At 36.7% G+C, this 13907-nt stretch overlaps 1 protein-coding gene across 3 annotated transcripts in view; it reads right to left on the bottom strand.

Annotated features, from left to right (window-relative positions):
* Nucleotides 1-13907, bottom strand: part of OFD1 (OFD1 centriole and centriolar satellite protein) — a 29957-nt gene that overhangs the window by 645 nt on the left and 15405 nt on the right. Inside the window, exons 16-22 of one of the 3 annotated variants that reach the window (XM_082278353.1) lie at nt 11936-12547; nt 9616-9748; nt 6720-6820; nt 3175-3294; nt 1984-2138; nt 1209-1379; nt 494-564 (exon numbers count right to left, since the gene is read on the bottom strand). In XM_082278353.1, the coding sequence (XP_082134479.1) occupies nt 494-564; nt 1209-1379; nt 1984-2138; nt 3175-3294; nt 6720-6820; nt 9616-9748; nt 11936-12547 (1363 nt within the window). The remainder of the gene's footprint in view (nt 1-493; nt 565-1208; nt 1380-1983; nt 2139-3174; nt 3295-6719; nt 6821-9615; nt 9749-11935; nt 12548-13907) is intronic. The other 2 variants (XM_082278354.1, XM_082278355.1) reach the window with 2 other exon arrangements.

The following is a 13907-nucleotide window of genomic DNA, read 5'->3' as shown; positions in this document are numbered from 1 at the left end:
GAACCAGAGGAAATGCCTGGGCTGTTGTAACTCAGTGCAGGCAGCCAAAATCTCTGAATAAAGTGTGTTAAAAGGCCACGATGCTACTGAAAAGTCAAAGCTAGGAACAGACCATGGGCGAGGTGCGGCACAGACAAACCTTCACCCAGGGGGTCATCACATAAGAACAATCCCTCAAACTCCAGCTCTCTGTCAAGGAATTTGGATGCTGCTCAGTTGCAGGTAAAGAGTTGTGACTGCCACAGCTACTGAAACAGATCATGGAGTGCAGCTCTCAGCTGTGAGTTCCAAACAGTGCTTAACCTGCATGTACAGGAACTGGAAAGATCCTCAATTTTTCCAACATGCTTGCTTTGATTACTAATTTATGTTGCTTTTTAAGGAGGCAGATGTCTCTTAATGTAATTCATATTAAATCTATGTATTAATTTAGAATTTATTGTTATTATTTGTTAATATGGTGTTCTAGAAGTGATTAATACAGGAGCCTTACCTGTCATCCTTTTCAGTTGATAGAAGTCCTTCTGAAAGTGACACTTCTCTTATGTCTTCTTTTTTTGAATCCTGGCAACCAAGAGGAAAATACACTTTCTCTAACCAGTTCTAAAGTCAAAGTTTAAGTGACTCTAATAGTATCTGTATTTTTAAGGCACATAACTGAAAATAAAAATCTTCTGAATGACCAACCCTATTTCTACAAATGCTACATTGGACCTAGAATAGTAACACTTTGGAAATTTAGACTGGGATCATGTCTGAAGAAAAGCATCCTGCTTTCCCTCACTGAAGTAATACCCACCCATACCTCTTCTTTAAAAGTCCAATTTTCCATTTTGCCAGAATAAATTCTATCAGTTGTGTTAGAGGAACACAAACTGACCTGTGTAGGTTCAAACTGTATTTAAATGCAGTTTAAGCTAAAAATTGAGGACATTTAAATACTGTCCTGGTACCTTAAAAAACAAACAAACTTCCTACCCAGAGAACACCAGCAACCCTTATAGAAGAAAGTTTTCAGTGTTTCTTCTTTTGGGTCATCACACTTTTCCAAACATTACACAAATCCAGACACTCTGCAGGTTGTTACATAAAGTTTCTACATTAAGAAAAACTTAAAAATGTGAATATTATTTTCATTCCTAAGCATGCCTAGCGAGACACAAATTTGGTCAATAATATTTTTGGAACTGTGTTTTGAGAGTAATCACCTTGTTTGCCAGTTCCTGCTCTCTGCTCTGCTGAATTATTCTCATGTATTTTTCTAATGGATTTGAAGGAGGATCCTTTACATTATTTTCAGCACCAGTGTTACTATGCTCAGATTTTACTTCCCCTTTATCTTCTATTTCTTCATCTGTTTTCATTGAGTCTTGGATATACTTTAAGATACAAAAATAAAAATTAAATACTGATTAGGAAAATACATTTATACCTTAGTACCTGCAATAAATGCAGAATTTCATGTTAACCTCAGTAAAACATACCAGTCTACACAGCATTAAACAGGACCTAAAAATCCAGAACACTACGTAAACATGCAGTGTTTAAGCTCAAAGGGATTTAAGCAAACTCAAGGTCCCCTTATACCCTCTGCTTTCCAGAGTACCCTGGACACCCTGACAGAGGCTAATGAACAGATGGACATTAACATGTACTGGTGGTGTCCCACTTGCAGTGGCCACACCACGGAGACAGCAAATGTTCAGCTTGTTCCAACAGCATGGTGACAGTGGCCATAAAACTGTAACTTCCAGTTTCATGAAGCACGGAAGGAAAAGCATCTGTTTCCAGTGAAAAAGTTACTTGGCATAAGGAGACATTCTAGTGACACTCTGGTTTATCACACAAGTACATAAAATAACTCAGTCTCTACTACTTTCACTTCAAGGAATTAAATCTATTTTTAACTAAGTAACACATGTAACAATCCTAAACTGCAAGGCACTACAGAGCTGCATTACTGTCAGAAATTAATTAACTTACCACCTCTTCATTAAGCTTTTCCACTTCTTTTTGCTCACTTTCCAAAGTGTCCTGTTGCTCTTTCTCACTCCTTTCTTCTCTTCTTTTCCTTTCTTCTTCTAAGTTTTTGTCAACTTCTCTGTTCTGTTCTTCAATCTGCCTTTGATCCAGCACTGCTGTGAAAAATTATTTCAACATCTATCATTTGATTTATGTACTTCAGTAATCACTACAAGAGCATACAAATAAGTACCAGGTTCCTGTATAACGTTAGCAGTAAATGGAGAACAACTCGATATATTGTTTACACACACACACCCCAAACTTATTCTTGGGTATTGGGTAATGTGTTTTCCCACCTCTAAACTGATAAATGACTCACCAATAGTTAAGGAGTAGAGCCAAAGTAGAGGCCAGAGATTTGATAGATCACTGCACTTCTCATTCCTTTCATGAGCATTCTCATTAAACCTTAATTATCCCAAATTCCATGTTACTAGATTCTTTCCCCCTCTGCAATGGGTTTGGATACAATTCTTTATATTTAAGAAGCAAAGTATTTAAAATCCCTTTGAAAATTACTGCAGGACATACTGTTGATGTGACCAGTATATTTAAAAAGCTGACTACAAAGAACAGCATCAAATAGCAATGAGATGGGCAAACTAAGTACTGGGAATCATGAGAAGCTACAAAGCTCCTCTCTAAATAAAAAGAACCGTAATGTTTCCATCTAGAACAATTAGAAAAGCAGCATATGCTGATTGAAATCATTCTCATCTACCCAAAGAATTAAAACTGCATTGTGATAATACAGTTCACCAACAGTCAAAAATAAATTGAAAAAAAATCCAGACAAGCAGTACATAAAATACTTCAAACCAAAATATTTAATGTCTCATTCCTATCAAGAACAGAAATTATATTTAATAATTACCCTAAAGAAAAAAAAATCATTTCACCAGATGCTGGACAAGGGGGTTGGGAGGGGTGGCAAGAATGTTGAAATTAAAACCAAATTTAACTAAAACCAGGGTGAAAAAAAGTAATCCTCATACAGAACAGCAAAAGAAAACACTCTTTCCTCTTTAGTACAGAATTTGCACTTTTTGGAAAATTTTTCAACCACACCAGCATACATACCTACAGACTTTTATACACATTTGACATTTTAAAAGGGTACTTTCTTTTGAGTCTGAGCTGAGAACTCACTTAAGTCCTGCAATGAAGTGGCTGTTGCTGGTACAGGGGCTGTGACATGGTTTCCATCAACGATGTCCCCAGATGGATGCAAGACATCACTTTCACACTCCTCTGGTATGTTCCCCTGAGCTGGAGAAGAAATTTGAACAATGGCTTCACTATTTTGTAATTGCAAAAGTGGAGCACAGCAATGGATTCAGTGTGGGAATGGCTAAATTAGAACACAAAAATATCAGCACTAATTGAGCATTTTCCCTTCAGCTTGATCATCTCCCTGAGAATTAAGAATTATCATAGGCTGTACTTGCTTCCTTCATTACAGAATTGTTAGTTTTGAAATTAGCTATTGGAACACATCTGTTTATAAAGCCAAAACTGAAGAAATATACAACAGAAACCCAAGATGTTTTCATTTCCTTACATAATCGAGATACAAGTCACAGAAAAATTGTATGTCCAAGTTCAGCTCATCCTTTTTATGAATATAAAAACAATCTTTAACTATTTGATGACACACTCTTTAATGGGATCGTTGCCTTCTTCAATGAACAGGATGGATGCTGCTAACTCAGATATTCTACATTATACTATCTTCTCCCTGTGAAAGGTGGCTCTGAAGTCACAAAACCACAATTACTGTCCTTCCTCTTTGATCACTGCTGTGATACTCAACTGCTTCTTAATTATTTACTTGCAAAGTATGCAGACTGCTATTATCTCATTTGATGGGAGATAGAAAAAAAAAAAAAAAAGAGATAACCAAGATGTGGCCATTACCTCTAGATAGCCAGCCTGAAATACACAGGACTATTCTCCCAAGCATTTAGTGTAACAGAGCACAGATACCCTATATATCTCTTTAGGTTTTGGGTGAAGCTTTAGAAAACATCAACTTTTCATCCTTCAAATACCATCAAGCATTTTTCTTTTTCACATTATTATAAAATTGAAATATTTTGCATGAAAAAACCATGTCAACCAAACGGATCAGCCTCTATCTGAATGGTTTGAATTTCTTTAAATTAGAACTCTTTTAAAGGAACTATAGATGAAAGGAACAATAGAAAGCATGATGGAAAATTTCTGTCAAGCTGTCAGTCTAACTAAGTTAGGAGAATGTTTTCAGTTTCTTACAAAAGCAAGAGTAATTCCTACCAGCTTCACCTAGGAATATAACTCCTATATATGGGGGTTTTTGTAAGACCAAAATAATGGGCCATCACACTCAAAATAAAATCTATTCTGTTTTGTTGCTCTCTCTTTAAATTATAAAGCTATCAACAAAAACATTATTTCCATATGAGGCACCAATAAGTATCAGGGTATGTAATATTTAAATAATCAAAAAATTCCTTTCATAAATTTGTCCTGGTTAAATATTACTTCTAACTTCAAAATGAATGCTAACAACATAAGCAAACAAAGAAACCCAAACCAAAACCATTACAGTATAAAATGAATTAACTACTCTGCAAAGGAGAAAAAAGGTAACTCTGTATACTTTCACTCCCTTTTTAAGGGTGGACAGCAAGAGATGCATTATTCCCTTAAGATGAGCTCATCACCTAAAAGCAGCTGCTGCCAAGAGAACCTGCTGACCTTTTCTTTCTAGAACTCACTCACAGTAGGATTAAAAGACTTCCATATTTTCTGGTATCTCCTTTAATTCATTGGTTTTTCCTACTGTTATCCACTTTGTTCTTCATTGTATCTTTCTCTGTATTTACTTCTTAGATTTTACTTTCTTATCCGCCGCTCCCAGCCACTTCTCCTGAGCTACCTCCTCCCCTTTTTAGCCATTCTGATTTCCTCCTATATACTGAGATTTTCTTTTGATGCAGTCTGACCCCACTAAAGTACTCTTGATTGAGAAATGATCAGCACATGTAAACTCCTACAATTATTGTCCACCACACATCACCAAATGATTCAGTAATACCTTACTTGGGCACAGCATCTACTCAGCCCTAATTTCCAAGAAAATGCCAGTCTGTTGTCATATGTAATAAAATAAAAGTGAAATATGTAACATATTCCCAAAAGCCTCTCATACAAAATTAAGCAAATAAATATAAGGCTAATTAAAATGTGAGATGAATAGAAACCATTACTGGCTACAGGCTTGGTTCACATTCAAATAATACATTTAAAGCTTATAAAAAGGAAGCTAAATGAGATAAATAAACCCAACTGAGTAATGCGCAAAGCTTCACAGAGAAATGCACGGATGAGGCATTATCTTCTGCTAGTTATCACTAAACACTATCAGCACATCTGCTGTTTAAACAAACATCTTTTTTTGGTTAGTTCCTTTCAAAATACTGAAAGCCATATTCTCACAGGGTCAGGAGAATGAGCCAGGGCTCCACTCCACCTTCCATATGACCTAACCACAACCAAAAGCATAAGCCAGTCTGGGACCCAGGAGACCACTCACACCAGTCAGAATCACTGGTTTCAAAGAAAATACCCCTAACTCTCCCATACAGCAATCACAATCTCTTCACCAACTATGAGTTTAGTTACACCACACAATGCCACATGTCCACCAGCCTCAGGACTTTACAGACCTAACGAAATCTGGAAATAGGAAAGATTAACTTGCTGTTCACAGCTTTCTCATTGACAACTTCATTACTTTAAACCCACAGTTTCATGAGAGATCAGGCTGCTCAGGTTCAACATTAGGATGTCACTCAAATGCTGAAAAACTAAGTAAGGCCAGTAACTGTGCTTCTGTATCTCACTCCATATACAAATGGCTATAAAGTACACTAAGTTTTATTATCCTCCTCTTTCTACAGTACCTTAGTTATATCAAAGATTTTTGAAAACTGACCCTGTAGCATTTAGAGAGAAGGAAACATTTTATAGCATGCAATCACAGAGAGCAGAAATGCAAATAAATAAAATGCTGACCTCAGAGAAAAAAAAGTTAGGATACAATTCAGGTTTCAGTAACTTAACCATATGCTCCAAAACCATTCAGAGATGCTGATTAATGACAGCATACTTGCAGGAGTTCTTCACACATTTACACACACCCTATAGCAACTTCTAATTCATAATACTATTTATGCCTCACTTACTGAAGGAAAAATTAGGAGTGCATACAACAGCCACAGAAACTTATCTTTAGAATTAGAACCTGGTTCTAATTTATGCAGCAAATATAATAAACCTCAATTTAGTTCACATACTAGTACATTTTTCTGTTTAAATAAAAATTCTACACCATTTAAAAACATTCCAAAACAACGGTCAGACCTACAGCGTTGATCAGAACAAGGTTATGCAAGATTTCTGAACAAAATTATGTCACAGATTTCAGAACCAACTCAATTTAATGTCTGCTTATTACTACATACAATTATCTAAAGATGCAAGAATGATGAAAATCAATCCCTCATCATCTGAGATATTTGGTTTTCTTAATTCCAAAATCAGTCAGAATTTTTTCTCTCCAAGTACAGTCTTAAAACTATGAAGACAGTTGTCCTGTAACTGTTAAGCCCTAAGGTTAAACAAACTGTCTGAAATGCACTAAAACTTACCTTCAAGAGTATAAATGTGTTCTTCAAGATCCTCATACCTTAGTTTCTCTGGTTTGTGGACATCGCTGAAATCTTGTTTATCTGTCTGTTGACTCTGAAGTCTGAAAAAATAAGGAAGAATATAAATAATTTAATAAATATAAATGCTAAACTTTTAAGCAAATAGCAATCTGAAATTCACTCGCTAAGCAACAGACTAAACCAACACTAAAATCCATTAAACTTTCTGACTCAAATACAGGATATTTAAATCCAGTTCTCTAACTTTTAGTAAAAGTCCACTCCATTTCCCTGCAGCCTTTCCCCAAGGCCTTTATGTGACGTAAAATCATTACATTAAAACAAAATACAAGGGAGTAAGAAAAAACAACAAAAAAGGAGAAATACAATGAATTGTGACAGTCAACTGAAAATTAAGAAATTTGCCTTTTTAAGCTCTGTGTTACAGTTTAATTCCCATTTTGATGTCATCTTAACAGATGTGTTTGAAATGTATTAGGATTAGATGTCTGGCAAAACAGAGATGCAGGGGTGAAAATCTGGGTTCTATCAAAAATGGGGCTAGTGCCCTCATTCTAAATCCCCGTTTATCTCATCAGAAAGATAATGTGAAAGAATAATGTCTCCCACGTGACCCAGCTACTAAACTCTGACCAGAACTAGAACAGCAAAAGGAGTGCAGGTCACTAATGAAATTCAGCATCAGCACTTCATAAAGGAGCTTACTTCACACCAGCTGGTGCTCTTCATCACAGCCTCAGTATGTTTGTGCTTACAATTTCTAAGGAATACAGGTCTTTCATGGAGCAAAAGTGGAGAACAAACAATACAAAACATACCCCCAACAAAAAGATTTGTTCATAAACAAAAAGTGAATCTGGGCACAGATAAATAAATTTGCATTGTCAGAAGGATAGTTCAGTGATGTCAGCGGGGAAAAATACCCTGTCAATTAAATAGCACAGAGTAAATGAAATTTCAAGGTTTTGGAAGTCTATTTCATGTTTTGAGTCCTTCCTTCACAGAAATGATTAAGTGCTAAATAATTCTTAAAGGTGCAAGGTTCAAGGACACACATGCCACTTTCTTCAATACTGTGTCCTGCAACACTGCTAAAAAGACAGAGAACCCACTGCCTCAGTAACAACCCTCAGCTGGTTTCTTCAGGCCAAAACAACAAACAAACAAACAGTTAGGTAATAATCTGCCTTACCACTCTAGTCTTCCTGTCTGTGTTTACTGGCTTCCTTCATACCACTCTTATCTTGGAACATAAATAAACAAGGAGCTCCTGTAGTCATAGAAGCAATTGTTCTTCCCCACTGACTGAGGTCTGACTTCTAACAGCTTGCCACAGATGTTACAGCATCATATTCACTTTTCTTTTCTTTTCTTTTCAAAGAAGTTCCCATTACCACTTAAAATCTACAGGTCATAAACTAATCCCACAATACACATCAGTGATGTGGCATTTGCCTAATAATATGAGTAAATAACTGGAAAAGCCCACACATGCATTTCTCAAATATTTCATGCAACAGAAAACAGTCAAAGGCACGTGAAATTAGAAAATATGCAACAAAAGAATGTTTTCCTTTTAATAAAGTCTTGGGAAAGCAGCAAGTTCTAGACAATTATTGGGACCTTATACCCTTGCTTTGTCATAAGAAACCCAAGAAATCAACAACAAACCATAGCTGCCTTCCCAAACCTAGGTCTGGCCTCTGCTCATATTGTTCACTCTTCAAACAGGATGGAGTCCATAAAATCCTTCAAAGAAGTGAAGTCCCTCACAGGATTAGAGCATTTTCCCCTGTCACCTTAACATGCAGGTTAACATTCAACCTTCACTTTTTAAGGTCTGTCAGAGAAGTACAGGAAATCTGACACACCACAGAAAACGTGAATGAGTAGGGAAAAAGGAGACACAGCCTCAAGGGAATACTTAAAGGAAACTGACCTCACAGTCCCTGAAAATCCCAACAGCTCATTTTGAAGACAAAAACCATAAAGGCTCTCCCAAAATTCTAACCAGATAAGAGACCCTCTCTGCATTAAATGTATGTTGAGGCCTTGATAACAACAAAATAAAAAAGCCCTACACATGCCTGCTAGAGGTGCCCCAGCACAAGCTTTCTTCAGCCATCAAATCAGGAATGATGGCTAGCAGGTTAAGGACAATTCAGTTGTCTCATCTTAAAAAAAATACTAAAAGTTAAATATTAGAGCTGCTTCTGAAGACACATATTCTTAGTTTTGGAGAGTGGAGGGAACACTGGCCATTAAGAACAGAAGAACTTCAGGCATGGAAATAGGAGATACAGAGATGAAAGAAAAGTCATTTTAATGCAGCCTAACTTTGTCAAGTTATTAATTTACCTTAAGAAGATCTTAAAAAAAGCAACAAAAGAAAAGAGAAAAGTTGTGTTACCCATCCCATTCCTACATGCAAAGGAGACTGGAAAATCCTATTTTGAAAACAGGCACATGAACAAGCTCTTCAGAGAGGGAAAAAAAAGTAATAAATTTAGCAATACAGTTTGTTAATGAATGAAGTGAGAATGTACAACTGCCTTGATTTAAATTCTCAAACAGGCAGCAGAAATTCAAATGCTTCAATTAGCAGAAGCTCATCAGTCAGGTCACAGATGTGAAAAACAGAGACACAGTTAAAGAGACATAGCTTTGCTCAGAGCAAACCAAAGTGTTTGGGCTTTTTACAAGTTCCACTTGAGGCATGATATTCAAAATGGAAATCCTTATTCACCTTTAGAAAAGTTCTCACGTATAAAATTAATGGCTGGCTTGATTTGTAAAAGCAGCTACCACTGTGAACAATTAGATACATGTTTCTTTAAAAAGCAGGTTAAAAATCTTGCTTTGTAAACAATGTTACCTGATTTTCTGGCCATGACTGGATGGTGAGGAAGGAACAGACTCAGAAGATGAAAGCAAATATGGCTTTGAAATAGGAGAAAGAACCTGGTCAACACTCTGCTGTGAAGAGGTAAGGGATGAGCTCTTGGCATCTGCAGAATAAAAATCCCACAATTTGTGTTAGTTATTTGTCCTACCATTCCTCAGACAAGGCTGGCTGTACAACACATGCATTATTGGTCCAAATGTGCATGGACTTAGGAAGTAAAACAGTCAAATGCATGAGCTAATTTAAAGGAAAAAACTGCATAATCCTTCCACTGGCAGATTACGCAGTAAAAGAGCTGTTGGATCTGCCAACTGCAAGTGTTTTAGAGGAGGACATACTTCCTTTCATTCTCCAGAGACAGGTGCTGACAGCTGAGCACTTACCCTCAAAGGAAAAACCAATCTCAGACTCACATTCATGGTACCTTCTACCTTTGAAATTTACCCTGAGTTGTTCAGACTGGTATTTTCAACAGCACCGAAAAGCTCCACAGAAGCTTCCAGAATGACATAAGAGTTTTCTAGCAAAACCACACCTGCTGCTTCAGCCATCTCTAGCAGAAAAGAATAATATACATACACCAGTATAAAAGCACTCCTCAGAAGACTCATGAGAGAGAAGTGACATCTCAGTGGGGAAGCAGTCTAACTGGGAGCTGACAAATCACACTAACAGCATGTTAGCACTGAAGCTAACCTGAAGATCCTATCACCCAGCTGCAGCCTGGTTTCCTACACTCCATACCACCCCATTTCTGTAATTCTTAAGTCAGGTAATGCATTCCTTTGTTATTCAACTCTTACCCCCCTCCAGAACCAGTTTCATGCATTAAGCACAGAACAGATCGAATGGAAAAAAGAGATATGCCCTCCTGTAACTAGCTTCTGAAAAGTACAAAGATAGGAAGGATTTTTCAGGTTATGCACACAACTGTAGTTTTAACATGCCCTAATTTTCAACAAAACCCTAGTATTATGAAAGATTTTGTCTGTGTGCAGTGCTAAACCAATAGTCTGTGGGTACTTTATACAGAAGCTGACAGAGAGAACTTACAACATAAAAGACTGCTTTGGTAGTTCAAGTCTCAAATATGTTACCAGTAACAGAGTATGATACTGTACATGCAGAAGCACAGGGACAGCCACAATCAATCAGTATTTGTGACCTGTTTCTAACAGTGCCCATTACCAAACAAAACTAAACTAAAATTAAAAAAGGAGAATACTTGTATCTTACTTCTGGCAACACCCACCCCGACCTTTCCTCAATCAATACGTTTTGGATCTGCCTGACAGAGAATAATAAATTACACAACTTACTCATGGTATGAAAAAACATTTCATTTTATTTTATTTCGTTTCCTTCCAATGTCACAGGATTCTGGGGTCTGTGAAGCAGTAATCAAATGATCCCTTTTCGCCCTTTTCATATCACTCATTGTTTTCCAGATTTCCCACAGCGCATCTCAGCCACCTCTCTTCCAAACTAAGCTGCCCTTGTATTTAACCTTCCTTCATGGAGAAGCTGATCTTTTTTTTGGTTACTGCCTCTTTTTTTCATCCTACTAAATCCACTTTGAGCCAAGAAGCAGATGTACTGCAGATTTGAAACAACAGATTTTTTTAAAAAAATTTTAATTTCATTTCTATTTTGCTTGCCTTTCTGAGAACTGTCCTTAAGAAAAAAAAAAGACTAAGGAATTATTAGAAACTGTGATACTAACAGCAAATTAAAATTTTCCAGTCATGACCGAACACTAAAACCTTCCTCCTTACAGTTGTTCAGGAGTATTTGATAAAGATGTCACAGCAAAAAGGACAAACAAAAGGAAATCTGGACATTTCAGACTGGAAAGCTCCATTTAAGAGAAGCCAAAGACAGCTTCTGCCGCACACTTTAACTACAACAGTTAAAGAAAAGGTTAGAAATATAGGAGGTTTAAGCAATTACAGTTAATGTTGCAAAGCAGTTATACTTAACAGCAAGTTTTGAATTAAACTCTCTATATCACAAGGTTACACCTGCAGTGATTTATATGGCATTGTCTTCTCTTGAAAGCTCCCTAGAGCATGTTTAACTTCTCTCAACATATTTCTCCAGTACTTGTTTCCAGGAGGAAGAAATACTCCAAGCAATTGGTATACTCTGTCTCCTGCAAAACCACATCTCCTGATTTCTGCTGCATCTTAGCAAATAACGAGTAAAAGACAAAAAGTGCTAAATCTTTCTCTTCCCAAGATGAACAGTAAGTAAAACCCAATACTGCACCCCATTAACAATTTTGACTTACCATCTGGAATTCTCCTGTTACTGATGTCTCTCTTCGATTTGGAAATGGGAGTAGAAGAAAGGCGCCTTGAAGAAGATGCTCCTCTGTGTGGTGGGGTTAAGGGAGTTTTAAAGTTATCGACCTGCCCAGCTCTTTTGATGTGTTCTTCACCTCTTGGGCTGCTCAGAGGGGAATGTGGGGAGCTGGGATTATCCTCTAGCAGTTCATGCTGGATAGTCAAAGGGTGTCTATTAAGAGGACACTGCAGAATTAAAGGAGGCTGCATCTTCCTTGGTGTTCTGCTTGCAGCTGCATTCTGCATGACTCTGTGTTGGTAGCTCCTGTAGGCTTCTTCCAAGTACTCAGCCTCCTTTTCCAGTTCCTTCACCCTTGCCTGGGCCTGAGCGATGCACTCAAGGTCAGAGTCCAGGGAAGCACTGCGTGGCTGCAGCTGCTGTCGATAGCCAGGCGCTGGCACAGTGCTGACCCTCCCCACATCAGTCAGACCCGGATTCCTCAGGAATGTGCCATCCATGTAAATGTCATGGGGCACGATCCTGTCACCAAGGAAGTCCAGGACGGAGCGGTCGACGAGCGAAGGTTTTGGGTTCCGATACACCTCATTTTCCAGAGCTAAATGGTAGCAAGAGAAAGTCAGTGACACTAAAGAGAGATACAAGAGACCCACAACAAAACAGAAACAGTAAAATGTGGCATTTGAATTCCAATTTGATCAAAATTATTCTACCATGGAATTGGCTTACATTTCGAGAATTTAATGATTTAATTGAAATTGATCTAAATGTATTTTTAATGCAGCTCCAAAGCTGCAAATTACCACTGCTATTTTTTAAATATATAATTCTTCCACATAAAACTACCATTAAGTATGTACTCTACAATTTTAAATTATGTTTAAGCAAATAAATAAACAAACATGAAAACATTACCACTTTGGACACATTATATCTAATCACGCTGTTAAAAGCCTAAGGAATACAGGGCATGCCACAAGTCTTAACAGTTTCACTTTATTTAGATCAAAAAATAATTTTGGAGAAAAACAACACAGCACATAGAAAATGTTTTTGTTGGTTTATTTGTTCATTAAAAGTACTCTAAAATTGCCAGTTAAACTGAATGTTTTGGGGTTGTCTGTTTCCTTGCACTTTCATGCTTCAACAAGCCCAAAAGACCAACCTATGGGGCTGTATCTCTCTCGGCAAATTTACAACCTTGTTTTTATTCTACATAAATGGTTCTTCAATGACTTCATTGACTCTGATGTAAAATAAAAGCTCCTACAGTACTTTCAGTCATTTAATTAAAATATATATTTGCTATTTTGATATAACAAATTTCCAATTCCAAATGGTACCGATACATAAATGAATAAGTACCTATCACTAGTGAATAATATAAAGTATTGCATATACTGAACTATGATGCAACACATGTTGTATGTCACGTATAATCATTGCAGAATTGAATTCCATATTTTTACGTTAAATATACATACCAACCCTTTTATTTATAATACTTGATATTAGCAATTTGACAGACAAGTATCTTTAAAAGTACATTTCTTCAGCAGACTGAACTGCTTTATGTAAGTGCCCGTTTCTAACACCCATACGAGGTAAGTTAAGCATAAGTTAGGCAAAAATTACTAAACTTGACTAAATCTGTTTAAGAGTTAGACTTAAATTTCTGAGGTACAAAAATACAATTTCAGATTGATTATTTTTATTATGAACATTCAAGAATCAAAATGCTTTAAAACACAAGTTGCCTGCTGGAGAATGTCATTTATGTTATCATCAAACATTAATGTCTTCATACCAAAGGAAAAACAGACAGTAAAAATATGCAAGTGCTCAGGGAGGAGTATTTTCCTTTCCTCCTATCTGTTTGTTTTCTGAAAGGAAATTGTAATGAGTCTGCTTTTTAAACTGGGCTTTAAATAGATTTTGATTTTAAACTTAACATCTAC

The sequence above is a fragment of the Coloeus monedula genome (genome assembly GCF_965178545.1).
Source record: "Coloeus monedula genome assembly, chromosome: 3".
In the NCBI taxonomy this organism is placed as follows: domain Eukaryota; kingdom Metazoa; phylum Chordata; class Aves; order Passeriformes; family Corvidae; genus Coloeus; species Coloeus monedula.
The sequence above is the reverse complement of the archived record's forward strand: the minus strand, read 5'-3'. Positions and strand labels throughout refer to the sequence as shown.